This window comes from Lutjanus erythropterus, chromosome 3, assembly GCF_056507025.1.
Source record: "Lutjanus erythropterus isolate fLutEry1 chromosome 3, fLutEry1.hap2, whole genome shotgun sequence".
NCBI lineage: Eukaryota > Metazoa > Chordata > Actinopteri > Lutjaniformes > Lutjanidae > Lutjanus > Lutjanus erythropterus.
This window is the reverse complement of record NC_139319.1, coordinates 42,272,482-42,289,347: the sequence shown is the minus strand read 5'-3', so window position 1 is coordinate 42,289,347 and position 16,866 is coordinate 42,272,482. Positions and strand designations below refer to the sequence as shown.

Here is a 16,866-nt window from a genome sequence, read left to right as displayed (position 1 = left end):
AATCTCCCAAACAGTGGAAGTGAATGGTGACCAGTTTTCAAACAAAAAAAATATACTGCCTGTCTGGTGTAATCCAAGTCTCCTAGACTCCCGACCGATCACTCCACACACACACAGTTCAGACAGTGTGCATGTGAACGTGGCTCCAAGCTAAGGATCTACAGTGAAGATTCAAGCTAAAAACATGGTGTAAATAACATTTTTTAAAGTCAACTTGACATGTTAGGAGATTTTGATTACGCCAGACAAGCAGTAAGGAGGCATTTATATTTTTATTCTGTTGATTTGTATGTTTGAAAACTGGTCACCATCCACTTCCAATGTTTGGGAGATTCTGCAGCACTTGTTTTGCTGAGAAACTCCAGCAGTGTTTTGAGGACAAAAAAGAACATTTGTGGATGAACTATCCCTTTAAATAATTAAACCCCGGGGCTCATTAAATACTGGGCTGCAATACCCAGGTTTTGACCCACTCTTGTTTGTTGATGGAGAACATAACTGCCCGGGCTGTATCTGACCCACTCAGGACAGACACAGCCTGGTTACATTTTGGACAGATATAACTCATCTGAATCTACGCAGGTTAAATACCTGTTCTGTTGGCTGGCTATGAAAACAGTTCTAGAGGTGAACAATCAAGGCTTGTGTCAAATCATCACCAATCCAATACAGGAAAACTCCATCAAGTTATGCATGTAAAAAGAACATGGCTCTGCTCTCTGTTATCACTTCTGTTTGTTTATATTTTCCTGTTTCTGAGATTAAATAGTCATCAGGACTTATTCACCAGCCGTGTGCGTGTGTGTGAGTGACAGAGACAGAGATGATTCACTGTTGCCACTTACGTGAAGCAGAAAAAGAGCGTGGTGGAGCCGACAAGGAAGAAAGTGGCTGCCGACACGGGGACATATCGGGAAGGTCGCAGGGGTCTGCTGGGCGGGACCACGGCGTGGGGGAGGGGTGATGAGGATGGACCCCGCCCTCCACTCTTACTGCTGCCACCTGGCATCACTCCCTGTGTGTCTGTTCAGCAACTGCTATGCCGAGAAATTTGTCATTCAGAGTTCAGTATTTCTTTAGGTGTATTAGTGAGTGGATTTGTAGTTTGGGGACAGAAATGATGGAAGAAAAAAATGTAAAGGAAAGAAATGGCGGGATAGTGGAGGGGGGTTTCCTCTCTTCTCACATGGAAAAGAGGAAAACACTCCCCTGCATCACAATGCTGTGATGGGAGGAGGAGTGAATGCTTGCTTTCTTAGGTTCTTAGGTCAATCCTGATCTACTGTGTGTGTGTGTGTGTGTGTGTGTGTGTGTGTGTGAGTGTGAGTGTAAGATTAAAAGAAGCTTACAAGTCGCTCTGCTGTAAAAGCCTTGTTTTCCTGTCAGCCAGAAAACCAGGTGGGAAGGCAGGATGAACAAATAAGCCACATATTATAAAGAGGCAGAGGTGTCCAGACTCTTACAGAGTTGCAGATAAATACATAAAACTGGTTCAACTCTGCTGCAATTAAAATGCCAATCAATGAGAAATACAAGCCAATAAACAATAATTCCGTAAAATCAATCTAAAAAAAGATAATTTGCTTGTTGTATAGCAATGTAAATAGACTTGATGAAAATCATGATAAAAGGGAAATTAAAAAAAACATGGCTGTTATTTAGATGTAAAAAAAAAAAATTTGGACCCTTTTGTCAAAACAATAATTTAACTCCTCAGTGATTTGGTGCTATGAAAGACAAACAAAAAACCTCAGCTAAACTGATCCAGCTTGATTTGATTGGTATATGGATGGGAGTTCAGTGAGGTACAAGAGTTGGCAGAGGTAGAGCTGTTTTAGTAGGAAATGGCCTTAAAAAAATGGAACGACAATGAGAAATGAAATGAGGCTGAAAGAAAGATAGAATTGAGAGATGTGATAATCCGACTCTGCTTTCTATTTTCCTTCGTCTGTGACTTTCTTCACGTTAGAAAAAGTGACCGAAAATGAGGAATTGGCTTGTTTGCACACAAGTCAGTGCTAGAAAACTGTATGGAGATTCCTCTTTGCTTAAATGTAGTTGTTAGCACCCGGAAATCAGCAGTCTGGGCAGCTGTTGCAGTGTGAGGAAAAGTCTTGTAAATAAAAAATGAGCACCCCTTGCTCTCTGCTAGAGAAGGAGACAATTTGCTTTCAGTCCAGGACTCGTATTAGAAACAGCAGTCTGTAAGCGGGCCAGTGGAGTAGCCTGGTTTTCCTGTGTCGGGGCATCCCTAAACCCCGCAGGTGGCCGATTCAAACCACCTCACCTGCCAACTGCACCAGGGATGTGATTGGAAGACAAAAAGCAGGAAGTGATGCCCTGGTTCTTTCCAAAATATCTGCAGCAAAATCCAGTAGAACATCCATTAGTATCCATGTAATTGGAATTTTCTGTGCTAAAATTACAGTGTTGATCTGGAGGACTGGGGGTTATGTGTGTATAGTTAATGGTATTAGTTCATATCAGCCAGCATAGAAAAACTCAGCTCCCCTGCTGGTCTCCTCGTTCCACTGTTAGTGGACGACTGCGCCTGTTATGTAACCACCGCCTGGCCTCCCAGCTACAGGCAAATTTCTTTATTGCTCTCGTCTCCAGGGACTTCCAGGGCTTTCCCTCTGCTTCCTTCCCCAGCAGAGAGCACTGAGGCTTGGGTAACACCCTCCCACAACAATCCCTTAGAGGACAGACCCTCTCAGGAGCAACGTCCTAAAAATGACCTCAACAAAAAAGTGAAAAACTGCAGCATTTATGTGTTGAAGATGGCGGCTCCTCAGGCCATCTGGATCTTGAGGTTTTCCAGCTTTGAAGTAGCCTTCTGCAACTTCAAAAACAGGATGCCAGCTATTTTCCCCATCCAGTGCTAATCAGAGGTCTCCTTGTTTGTGATACAGATGAAACCAAGGGGTGGTAGCATTGAATATCAACTTCAACAGGTTGTTTTGTCTCAAAACAAGAGAATCCAGTCTGATGGGTGGTCAGGATGTTGCACCTACAATGTAAAGAGAGGAATAAAGGGTTGGTTAGAGAACAGATCCTCCAGATTTGGCCACTCTTCCTGCAACAATAAGACACAGTCAATCCACAGAGTTAGGACAATAAAAAGCCTGGTATGTGATGATAATATTATGTTTTCCTACTGGATCTGACTGTGGCTGGGTATTGGTACATGATATATTTAAGGTATCAATTGAACCCAGTACCAAGTAGTATCCAAACTCTGCCTGTTGAATGATACCTACATTCAATCTTTTTGGTACCCAGATCTAGGAAAAAATTCTATTTATAAGGTTTTGCTCACAGCTGATCACTGCGTTCCTCATAAAGGAGAATGTCTGAAAAAAAAACTACTTAATTAAATAACGTGGGGCTGCACAATTCAACACAATATTATCTAAATTGCAATAGGGCCAAGTGCAATATCTAAATTGCAGGACTAGAACCTAATCACAATTTTTTGAAAAAGGAAAAATGTAAGAAAACAGCATGATGAGGTACTGCAGTACTGCAGACCTGCCCTGGCATTTTCATGTTTGGTACAGGCCCCAATAAACAGCATATCATCATGATTTTAACTGTTTTTTTCCCAGTAAAACTGAAAATTATGGGCGCCCCTATAGCTCAGTCGGTAGGGCGTGCGCACCATGCATTGAGGCTGTTAGTCCTCTGCAGCGGCCGCTGGTTCGAATCCCGCCTGCAGCTCATTTGCTGCATGTCATCCCCTGTCTCTTCACCCCCCTTTCCTGTCATACCTTCAGCTGTCACTGTCAATAAAGGCAAAAATGCCAAAAAAAACAAACAAACTGAAAATTAAAACACAAAAATGATCAGGTCCACTAATTGCAAAATGGCTTTCTTACCATATCGTGCAACCCTAGAATGAAGTACTACACTGGTATCTGTATCACTTTAAGGGTATGAATATTGTGACTGGTATTGTATTTTTTTTAAACGTCACCCAGCCCTGTGTATTACACTGTTCACTGTACACATGAGTTCGGCTCTGAGCTTCTACACAACTACATTCTTACCTACATCCGCTTCCATTAACACAATAGAGATCGAGAGTTGAAACTCAACCAAACCCCAACAATCACCAGAACTTTGTAATAAATCTAGAAGAAACTTAGACTTTCTGTTTACTTTCAACTAAAATATTGAAGGGTAATTGTTGAAAGGCCTTTTCACTGCACAAACCTTCTGGGGGGGGGGGCAAGAACCTTTAAAGAAACTTAGGAACTAAACCTGCATTTTGACTGAAAGAACCAAGAACCGCAGTTAACACTGACATTGGCCACTTCATTAGGTACTAGAGCTGTGTATTAGCAAGAATCTGGTGATACGATACACATCACGACACAGGGGTTATGATTCAATATATTGTGATAAGTTGTGATACTTATTTCTTTTTTAAAAATTGACTTTTGGAAAAATCTCAAAGTATAAAGAGCACATCACTATTTGTCCAAAAACTGAGTTAAAAAAAAAACACCTTCATTTTAACCAATCAGAACAGATAGATGAAGAGAGATAAAAGCACTGCTATCTAAGCAGTAGGAGGTTTAAACAAGACAAAACTAACCATTGCCACAAATCTTTGCATGTATCTCAATACAGTGTTTAGAGTCAATACAGTATCACAAAATACAATACTGCAATACTCAAGTGGATAAATATTTTCTTATACTCCTATTGGAACACCTATACCCAACAATTTTTGGTGACACCGTCAGAGATATAATAACCATACTCTATGTTTATTACTGATGTCACAGTGGTGGTGTTGTATTGGACTATTATAGCATATTTAAAGGTGTTTCTAATATTGTGCCTCTCTCATGTATGTAGTCCAGTTTAACGCCACTGCAAACTACAACCTAAATAATAAACATGTAGATAAAAGGACCAGTTTCTAGGATTTAGTAGCATCTAGCGGTGAGGGTGTAGATTGCAATCAACTGAATACTGCTCATCTCACTGTCCCTGCCGGTGGCTGTAGAAACACAGCAGACTCTGTGGAACAGGAGCCGCCATAGATTATAATGAGCTAGACAGTCCATGCAAAGATGGCACCCATTCAGTCCAATGAGAGTTGCTTGCCTGACACATGAGCCGCAAAAGTTTTGTAGCTTCTGGATTTCCTTCCTGAAAATGTGCAATAGTGTTTCCCCCGCTTGCTCCCGCCCACAAGGTTCCACTTGGTCCTGATGATGTCACAGATATTCGAGTTGCTTTTTTCAGATCAAGTTAAGTTTTAGAAATAAAAGAACTCCATGGATCAAAAATTCATCATAGAAAGAGCCGTAACTGCCCTCGTTTATTAAACAACATCACAAGTGGCCACTGGAAAAACTGGTGGCAAGGCTGAGCAGTGGTGCTCTATCAGTTCAATCATAAGTCAATGTGTGCCGCTCCCTCTGTGGATACAAAGGGCTCATTCTAAGGTAATGATCAGATAAAATAGCTGAAGATCTGACAGGACAGTGGAGACAACACGCAGCAAAGGGACGCAGGCTGGAATCAAACTGGGACCGCAGCAAAGGACTGATCACCTCAGCACAGGTGATAATACACTAATAAAAATATACTTCTGAATATTACATTGCATTTATGTCATATTTTGTCAATAAATCATCCTAAATCTTACATACTGGACCTTTTAATCAGTACCTCTTGAACAGTGTCAATCTGAACCGAGCATTGTCTTTGTGAAGGCAGAATTTATGGCAGAGCTGTTGTAATGAATCATATTAGATTGTGTTACTGCACATAATGAAGTGGTTGGTGTGTGTATAAGCATCTGTGTATACATCTGCCAAGACATTACAAGCAAGTGCAATACAGAAATGGCAAACTAAGCTTCAGGCCTTTTATAAAAAAGCATCTTGGTTACACAGTTAGCAGCACTATCCACCAGTGGAGATGCACGATATGGAGCCTATTTCAGCCAATAATCAAAACAGTTGAGACATTTTAATGGATCCAAACATGTTTCAGCTGACAGGATCCCAATTAATTTCACTTATCAGATTTCAGACATTTGATCTGTTGTTAATAAAAAACACTGCACATAGCAGCATTGCATGTACACACTAAACTTTTACTACTCAACAGGAAAACATGTCACAAGACACTGAAATGTGTCTTACGAGTGTCCTCACTATGTCATCAACGTGAACTCGCTTTACTCTGCAGGACCAAATAGTGAGTAAAGCCACCAGCTGCCCCTCTGCCTCCTCTCTGATTCATCACAGAGCTCTCACAGCTCAGCAGCTTAACCACAGAAGGCTGTTTGCAGAGACACAGACAGGCAGAGACACAGTCCCTGTACACAGTTGTTCACTTCATGGACTCCAGATCTTTCAATCAATACGCAGATGAGTGCACCTGTTCAGGCCAGGCATGATGGATGGACCTGTCTCCCTACACTTTATCTATTACTGCTGCCCCGTCCATCAACATTAATTGCCCCCCCTTCCCTTTTTCTCTGTGCCTCAGCCTGTACTGATGTTCAGGGTCATATTACAGCTTTTTGTAGCTGTACAAATTCAAAGAAAATACATAAAATCTCCTCTGACAGCAGATCTGTAGTCCAATTAGCGTCCTGTATCCTTCACTACAAGAGACAAACTCTGACAGCAGTCTCCAGCAGGGCTGCAGTTAATGTTAATTTGTGTCATCTGTTCTTCATAAATAAATGAATCCATTCAGAGACACTTATGTGAAGGAATCAACCAAGATATTTTGCACATGGTTATCAAGTTCAATTTGCAGGAAAAACTCCATATGTCCCACCAGTTGAAGTCAGGTTAAGCCCATTCACACAGAGCTAAATAATAAAAGAGGTTTAGGGAATGTAGTTAACAGCAGCAACGCTCCTCAATATCTACCCTCATCTTTCTCCACATACTTTATATAGTCCACCCAGCCTTTGAGAACTGGGACAAATCATGTCCTACAAAAAAACTCTGAAAATTATGAAATATCAACATTTCCATTTTAGGTGGAATTTTATTCTTTAAGTATTTGTATACAAGAAATATATGTGTTTGCTTTTTAAACATGTTCAATAAAAACAGCTTTGCCCCAGACAAGAATTCAAAACTTCAAACTATTTAAAAATGTGTTAAAAGCCTTCAAAATCTAAAACTAACAATACCCACTGATAACACAGGTATAAAAATATGATATTATTATCAGCTTTGTTTTAAAATATTTTTTTAAATGAAAATGTTGGCCCTTTAAAGTTGTGTTCCAGATTTCTGTCAAAACTAGAGATGCACCGATTTTAATTTTCTTGGCCAATTCCAATTTCCGATCTTTTTAAGGGTCTGACCTGCCGATTCTGATTTCCAGTCTTTCTAAGAACTATAATTGACAGTATTCACAATCATTTTTGCAACTTTTCCTGTAAAAATTAAATCAGATGTTCATAATAAAACACTGACTATTAAATATTCATGAAATACTATTTTACATTTTCTCCAAAGTCCTTCAGGTTACAGCCATTATGAATAGGGGGAACGCAATCTCGCGAGATCATAGAATCTCGCAGGATTTCCCCTGACGTGATTTCACATGATCTCCTGTCGAAGCAGATGTAAACAAACTGGAGACAGTGATTCAACAGTTTGCTGCAGTAAAACTTTGCCATGAGAAACACAGGTGCAGAAGTTAAACAAGTCTGGATGAGAAAATGTTTGAGGAGACGCATCAACACAGGTTGTTTATTCTTCAGCCTGAACAGGAAGTGAGATTTTAACTGTCCCTCTGTGAACAGCAGTCTGCTGCTGGCTAACATTAGCCTGAAGAGCTACAAAGTTTAGACTGTTCTGAGACATTATGAGCTGCTCTGTCTCGTTGTAGACTGTCTGTCTTCTCTTTGTCCTGTTCTTTGAATCTATCGCTGATGTCGACTTCAAGCAAGCACGTGTCTGAGTGTGTGTAGCGGTGATCAGCGCAGTGGTGAGTGTGATATCACGGTCAGTTTGTCTGCTACATGTATGATGTGACCATCGTGCAGAACATGTATGTGAGAATGATGGGCACAGAATTGGACATGTGATGCTGACCGGCCGGTCACCAGTTAGGGCCGGTCACACTGAAACCCGGCCAGTTCCAGTCTCTGGCCGGTCAATCGGTGCATCCCTAACAAAAACCTGATTTAATCAGGCATAAAAAGGGTTAACTACACCCTAAGGACCCCTGTCTCACTTCCTGGTTTTAAAATACTTTGACAAATTCATTAAATAATATTGGTATCAGATGTGTCTCAACCATGTCAACTCTGTAGTCCTTCTAAATCAAACTAAATAAAAAAAATGTAAAATTTAAAAATGTGTATTTTGATTTGCACTGCAAGAGAACTCTGAGACACTTTAAAAAATAAAATGGCTGCCCAATACAACTGTGCTGTGAAATGAAAAAAAATGAACATTTTGTCAACTCTGTAAAACTTTGACATCTACATTTAATAATATATATATATATATATATATTAATTGGCCTGATACAAGCTTTAATAGCCAAAAGTTTGATCTTTTTAAATGTATATTCCAGCACAATTATTAAAAATCCTGACCCCCTCAAAATACAATTATGTCCCAATTCTCAAGAGTGAATGAGTCCCAGTTACAATATCTGGCTTGTAATAGCACATACTTTCAGCATACACATCAAATCAGTTTGACTAAATCCCACCAAGAAATCATGTATGTGATAAATATATAATTATGGAGGCATGGTATGGATTTCTTTTTCAGCTGATACAATAACCACAAGGAAAATACTGATAATTTTCACATTTATGTATGAAGTTCATATAACCTGTACTTTATGCATACCTGAGGGTAGGACAGGCTCAGATGCAGTAAAGAAAGATGGGTGATTTAAAGGGACAGTTCACCCCAAAATCAAAAGTACATCTTTTTCCCCTGGTCTTCCATGCTGTTTATCCATCTATGCTGTTTTGGTGTGAGTTAGAGACTTTTGGAGATATCAGCTGTAGAAATGTCTGCCTTCTCTCCAACATAATAGGACTAGCTGGCAGTCGGACTGCGGTGCTGAAAACACTAAAAAGTACATTTGAAAAACTCAACAGCAATGTCTCTTTCCAAAATTCATGATGCGGTTACTCAAAATAATCCACAGACCTCATTGTGAGTAGTTTCATGTTTCAGTTTCCAGCAGAATTTAGAGAAGTTCCAGTAGATTGTGCAGCAGAAAGAAAGTGGTTCCTACATGAAACTGCTCACAACAAGACGTGGTATTTTGAATAACAAAGTCATAATTCAGTCACATTATACTGGAGAGAAGGCAGACATCTCTATGGTCGATATCTACAAAACACTGTGACTGACATCCCTGAAAAACATCTAGATGGATAAATAATATTACAGGCCAGGGGAGAAGTGTCTATTTTTTGATTTTGGGGTGAAATGTCCCTTTAATATTCCATAACTCTGACCTGAACCAAATCTAACCGACATCACTATTACAACAAAAACAAAAAAAACTTCTGACTCTTCAAGTGTTCAGTTAGTTTTTCTCATATCAAAAAACTTCACAAGTATGCTTTGGATTTTATAGAATATTTTGTCTAAGAATAGAAGTAAATACTTTATCATAATCTGTCAGTTCTAATATTATTATAGCAAATATTTATTGTCTATAATTTCATTTTCAGAATAGTAAATAAACATATAAATTTCATTTCATTATTGAATGATTTTTGTTGTGAATCGCTAATGTTTTATTTTAGATCAATGATTGTATCAGTGATTATTGTTATGTTGTCAGCAAGTGCTAAACATATTTTATGAATGAGCTATTTTTTTCTTTCTTTATTTATTTTTTTTTAAATAATATCTGAGTTTGTACACCCAGTAAAATCAAAGTACCTTTCAATCACTTTCAGAGCCTGTATTAAACATTTCTGGACTCTGAAAGCCATTGAAATCACATCTAAATTGTCATTATAAATACAGCTGCAAAAAATAAAGTGCCTGCAGCAATCAATATATATTGTCACTTTGATTGTTTTGATCATGAACAGCTGGAAAACTAAACAAAGTTAATAGAATTATTTATTTCTTACTAATTTCCAGATTAACAGATCAGAGAATAGAGGATTTATTGAATACTTATGAATGACAAATGTGACAAAGGGACTGTTTCATTTCAAATATTAAAAGATTTTTGATTTATGTGAGTGACTGTGTATATCAAACAGCAGATCATGTTGAAAACTTAGCATATCCAAATTCAAATATATTCCTAACCTTAAAAACATAACCGGTAAAATTAGCCAATTCTAAAGCGTTCAAGACTTTGTGGGAACCCTGTTTAATACAGTTCTATTATCTGTATTATCTGCATTACTGTATTCATGCACAACTGCCAATACACTGAGATTTTTGTTAAAAAAAAAAAAATTCTTGATAATGCCATACTGGCCTTTTCAACCCAAGCATTCTTTAAAAGAAGAATGAATCTACTCTTTGAATGGGCTTAACAAAGGCGAGCTCAATGTTCAGGTGTGGAGGGGGGGTTTGTAAAGTCTGATAAGACACACGTGCAGCCTGCCATGCAAACGAGCTGGAATACAAGACATCACTTCTTGTTCATTATACAATATTTGCCTACACTTGGCAGGCTGCCGCATAATGACATGTCAAAGCCAAAATCAAGGTTCATAACTCTGTCAGATAGACCTGGTACCTCCATGTAGCATGAAGCCTTACACTGAACATGTACTCTTGTAGAATAAAGACTCAACATGCTAGTAAAATGTAGAATTGCATTTATGAAAGCAAACCATTCAATAAATCAGAGACTACACACACAATGAGATATGTTACCTTATTAAATGATCTTCATTCACTCAAATCTATATTGCAGTGGAGGTTTGCTTGCATTTCCTCAAGCTCTATTAACATACAAGATTCAACTGTGCATCCTTACTCCATCAGGCAGGATCTCTACCCTCCAACGCTGGAAATGCTAGAAAATCCCCAGACACAATGGCACCTTCTTACATCCACAGAAGCCTACAGCTTTTAGAGCACTTCCACGCATAAATCCTGGGTGTGTATGGCCCGCTGCAGTCACGGCAGCGCTCTAACAACAGCAGTTGGGAGCATCGGTGTATGCACCAAACCGGCAAAATGATGGCTTTCACCCACATGCCAACAAACCTAATTTCCTGACCACGAGGCTTCAATTTTGGATTTCAATTTTAATCGAATTTCGCAGCGTTGAAAAAAACAGGTCTGAATGGACTGGCTTACTAACATCTCAAATTCAGGCACAAAATGCTTTATGGATACAGCTGAGCCAGGTGACACGCAAGCCCTAATTGATTCAGTCACACGGCCCAGCAGCGCTGGGTTTGACAGCTCAGTGGACACGATTCAGCCCGGCTGAAGATGTGCCATTCTCTTGCAAGGGGGATGGAACGGTCACGCCAAACTCCACTGGAAAATAACACAATTTAGTGTGGCGGTTACGATAAGCAAACGTGCATGTTTCAACACCCTTTTCTAGAGCCTTGTGGGATCCACTCCGTAATTCGGCGTGCTTGTGTAACCGTGCAGTGGCTTCTGGGTTTAATTACCTTTAAGTAACGTTACAACAGCTGTTCCTAGCCAAATTTAGAGAATAGAATTTGGCATAACGTTCTGTGCATACAAGTGAAATATGTGCAGCCCACATTGTGGTGATCCTGTGGGTGATACTGAAGCCAGGGTGGGGACGTACAGGAAGGACGACAATAACGTTAAGTTACAGACCTTGAATTAAGAGCAAAATTAAACTACAGTTTTACTAATTTTCCAGCGTTACGTTAACTTAACGGTACCTTGCTTCTATTATAATGCTGACTATAACGAGTCCATAATGGTGAAACGAAAGTAGGGTGGAGACAACTAACGTTAATGAGTCACAGCGGCAGCACGATAATGGAAATTATCGAACATGATAAAAATAAAATGTTGTTATACATAAGCAATGCATTAAAAGCAAAGACAGTTAATGGTTTAGACGATAAGCATTGTGACTGGTGAGGCTCGGTGTGTTGCATGAGCTCCTTTTCAATGTAGCATTACCATTAGCTCGCCTTGAGCTACTCAGGTCTCCATTGGTCGACATTTCCTTTCCTAGGACGGCAAAATAATGACCCGCCCTTATCCGCTTCTGATTGGCTTACGCTCTCCTCATGCCTAACACTACCCAACCCAAACGACCGAAAACAACGAAGGCAACCACTACTGGCCAATCAGAGGCGGAGTAGGGCGGTTCATTTCTACGCCATCCTGGGAGAAGCAAATTCGCCTCCATTGGTTTACCCTGGCTAGCATCAGCAGGCTAACAATTCACCTCACCTGCGAGGGGTTTGACAATGCTCCTGGGTCCAAAAATGGTGAATGGGAAGTCCCACTGTTGGTCGTGTTATTTCCTCTTAATCACCAGACACAACTCGTTACATCCATGATTATCCAGACGAATTATTCAGCAGTGCCAGCAGCCTCTAACGGTACGAGTCTTGCTTTGGTGGCTAACTTAGCTCTCCCAGCGCTAGGCTAATTTACAGATAACGTTAGATGGTTGGGTAGCTAACGTTAGCTAACCAAGCACCGATACGTCTGACGTTATTTTACTACAAGCACTTAGCTCAAAGTGTTAGCTAGGGGTGGAAGCTGCTTGCTTTTTCAACTTCTTTAAAATAGCTAGCATCAGTGTGCAGGCCGTTCTGCCAGCACAGAGGTTAAAAAGAAGAAAAGCAAGTGAATATAATCCCAAAACAGGAATGTGCTCTTCTCATATATCCATAATACTGGTGACCAAGAGACTCCCAGAGGCCGACATATTTGTCAGTACTACAAAACTCTGATGCCAGGGTCCAACAGCAGAATTGTCGCAATAAAAATAGCGCTGGTTGGACGAGAAGGGTGTCAGTCAAGCTGCGAGCGTGTTCTGTTGCATCTCCAGGCATGACCCCGCCTCCCATACAGTAAACGTCATGGTTGCACTAAATCGTGATTAAATTTATTCCCCAGCACAGCAAAACACTGTATGGGGCTTGTGGACTGAGTTGCCAAAGATGATAAAGCCTTGCTAATATGTTTTATTGTTACTAAGCATGGTTGGCACATAAGCTGTCTCTGACATGAGGTTTTAATCCTCTCATGTGACACACTGACACAGTAACGTATGTTTGTGTGTGTGTGTGTGTGTGTGTGTGTGTGTGTGTGTGTGTGTGTGTGTGTGTGTACAAGTGCACGATACTGTAAGTGCCTCAGTGCCCATAATGAGAATAAACATGCACACACTCACACCCCCACACACACACACACACACACACACACACACAAACGGACTCTCTCTGACACACACACACTGGCTACACAAAGGGGAGATTAAAATGACAGCAGGGGCCACGAGGATAAACCCACACAACCAAGCTCCTCATCAACACACACGCCCACACGCACACATATACACTCACACACAATCTCCAAAATAATAACAAATCTGAAATCCTGCTGCTAGGAAATCATACATGGAATTGGATTTTGACTCTGTGTGTGTGTGTGTGTGCGTTGAAGCCCCTTAGCAGTTGGTATGTGAGTCCATAAAGCTCTTAAACTAAAGGGGCAATCATAGCATGGAAAAAACAATGGATGATTCGGTGATGACCCATTTCCCATAGGCTGTCGCACAAAGAAAATTGTTTTTCAACATATGTGAATCCATATGAAGCTACGCACGAGCCTGATTCTTAAATAACTATTGTTATTATTATTATTATTATTATTGTTGTTGTTGTTCTTATTATTTCATGTTATATGGAGATGAGGAACAGTTACTTGCAGTGGCATAAACTTGTTTCAGTGTGCACATGAGAGTTGAAAAAATTGTAACATAGCCTATAGTGAATATTTAGGGCAGTTGTTATAGTGTGGTGTTATAGTGTCACGTCCACCTCTTCAGAAAACCAGAAAAATTTCATGCTCCCTACCTCCCTACTACACATTTCTTTTTAATCAATCAGCAATCATTAACAATATTTGGGGAAGCAACTAAAAAATAATAATCCAAGTTTAATTTTAGTGAAATAAAGGTTGGTATATAATAGGTGAGGAGGTGTGAAGAAGAGTTTATTTGAAAAGTGGTAAAAGACCGCCTTCTTATGAATGGATTTAAATGTTGAATAATAGTCACAGTGTATGAAAGATGTTGAACATTTAAGGTTTGAATGGGCAACTGAATATATGAATGAGTAGGCATGAGCTGAAAAGTGTAGAAAGGAGTATGGACGGTTTCAAAAGTGGGAAAAAGATGAGGGATGCAAAATACAGTCTTTGATTGCTTGATTAATGTCTGGGCGCTGGTCTACATAGCTGGGTATTAATTATTATGTAATTATTATGAATGGGACTGAAAAAATCAAATACATGTCATAATGTAAGAAATATGTGGAAATACACATGAATACAAATCAGTTCTTTCAAGTGTATTCAAATGTGGTCCTCCATTATTTTTAATGCAAAAAATATTTGGGCTGTGTTAGCAAATTCCTATTTTTTTAAAAATGTGAAATACAACACACACACAGTTTCATTTAACATTTTTATTGATTTTTAATTCTGTACATTTCTCCACAACAAATCAAAGCAAAATTGCAAATCAAGTCAAAGACCAAATACATGTAACACAACATATATTTCTATTTTGAGAAAAGTTATTTACAGCGAAAAGTTCTAGATTATAGTCTACCTGTTCATTTTTTTTTAAAAGATGTTAAACATCTGTTACCTCTTACATTTAAGACATTTGAGGCAACTGATTCTGCTGTGACCAGCAGGACTTAATTGCGACAGATAAACAACAAAATATGAACAAACAGTAGGTGCATACAATCAAAGCAACACCTCTACATTGTGATGCAATCCAATACAACAGAGATACAATAAATACTACTTTTCTGAAGCCTATATGTCAAATTGCTTGTACACCTCGTCAGAATAACTTATGTGTCTGGAGTATTGGACTGCATCATATTTTAAGGTGCACTGCTGTATATTCTGTCTTCTTTATTTGTGCGTTTGCTGCCTTTAAATCAACAAACATCCTCAGATTGCACTTTGTAGGGCTCAACCCAAGGCACTTCTAAAGCATGCAGATTATATCATACATACAAACACACATTTCAACTATTTTACACATAATGTAATCACTGGATGCTTCTTATCATTGAACAATTGTCATATTTATCTATTAACACTGTACAAATTTTACTAGAATCCATGTGTGGCTCTCAGCCTGTAGACATTCACAACAAAACAGTAATAAAATCTTTATTCAGCGTGGTGTGCTGGCTGCATTACATTCATTTGCTTCTTCGATTGCAACGGTGAAATAAAGCAGCTTTATTTACCAGCTCCTACAAGACATTTGATTTTTTCCATATATGACCTCTTTTACTGTATTTCATACATTTTCCTAAGAGTCTAGCTTCATTTTAATTGTTTTTTTTCCAAACAAGTCAACAAACAAGAGAGGAGAGGAGGAGGAATTGTTGTTGCCCTTAACTCCTGCTAAAATAAGAATGATAAATGACATTTCAATGACATCTAAAAATGTGAAAGAAATTCCATTTATGTGCACCGAGATCATTCAGGTTTTTTGAATTTTCTGTCAGTTAATACTGAGGTTACTTTCTAAGACATCAACCCCTCCTCCTTCTCATTTTTGTCCTCTTAAGAAACACTGGCCTGAGCAGAGCTGTGATTGGCTGAAATATCATTTGTGATTTCACATCAAACCATTTCGAGATTTCACAAAGCACTGACTAGAGTAGCAATCTTTCTAAACTGGCAGAAAGAAACACGATGCACTTCTTCTGTTAAGGATGATCTGAAAGTAAGAGGAAAACAAATTCCCTTACACATCTTCCCATAATTTGTTTCAAAATGGACATTCAAGTTAAAGTCAAAAACAGCGAGCACCCTGGGTAGTGGTAATATCATTTCATTAAATTGCAAATGATTACTCCTAACAAGTCAAACTTGTCAATGAGAAACTGTTCATCTGTGAGCTTTATAGGTCTTAGTAGTGGATTTAATTATTGGGGGATTATTTGCAATGCTATGTGCAGGTTGTTCATCATGTTGCTTGTTGCTTTCATTTTAACATGCTGTATTCAGCAAGTAGCTGCTTCAAGAGTAGATCCTGTATACTGTATTTTGTTACACAGTATATTTGCTGTGTCAGCTATTGAAGCAGAGTGGCTACTTTTAGGCTCATTATCTTACATCACAACTTAAAGTGAGACTATGTGACTTTTGTTCAACAGCAGCCACTACGACAAGATACAGAACACTTCAGTTTATTGCACTGAGCAAAGAATTCAACTTTCCATTGGAAGAGGAAGAATATAGATAGCTTTTTCCCCCCAAAAGTTCCATGGTCTTGTTTTAAATATCTCATCATTATGAGATAGAAGTTTTTGTTGTTTTTTTTCTGTTTGTTTTATCAGGATAGCAAATCTTGTTTCTGTTATTAACAGTAATTGCTTTATTGGCTTGTACTTTTGAAGTTTACAGTTCCTGAGTATTGCTGCTATGCCAGAAAAACATCAGTATCACATGCCCTAAAGTCATAACAAGATATTTCTCATGTTATAACAAGATATTACAACACACACACTTGTCACATTATAACAGGAAACTTTTCTTGATTTATACATTTTATTTGAAGGGGTGTGCATAAAACTGTCATTACATGGTTATAACCATATCATGACTTGTGTGATGAACATGAGGAGTCTTTATGACTGTTGTCATTAGG

At 38.9% G+C, this 16,866-nt stretch overlaps 1 protein-coding gene across 1 annotated transcript in view; it reads right to left on the bottom strand.

Annotated features, from left to right (window-relative positions):
- Positions 1 to 12,985, bottom strand: part of zdhhc5a (zDHHC palmitoyltransferase 5a) — a 35,308-nt gene extending 22,323 nt beyond the window's left edge. Inside the window, exons 1-2 of the mRNA XM_084746928.1 lie at positions 12,399 to 12,985; positions 846 to 3,010 (exon numbers count right to left, since the gene is read on the bottom strand). Coding sequence (XP_084603054.1) covers positions 846 to 1,009 — 164 coding nt within the window. The 5' untranslated portion in view covers positions 1,010 to 3,010; positions 12,399 to 12,985. The remainder of the gene's footprint in view (positions 1 to 845; positions 3,011 to 12,398) is intronic.
- Positions 12,986 to 16,866: the final 3,881 nt, after the last annotated feature.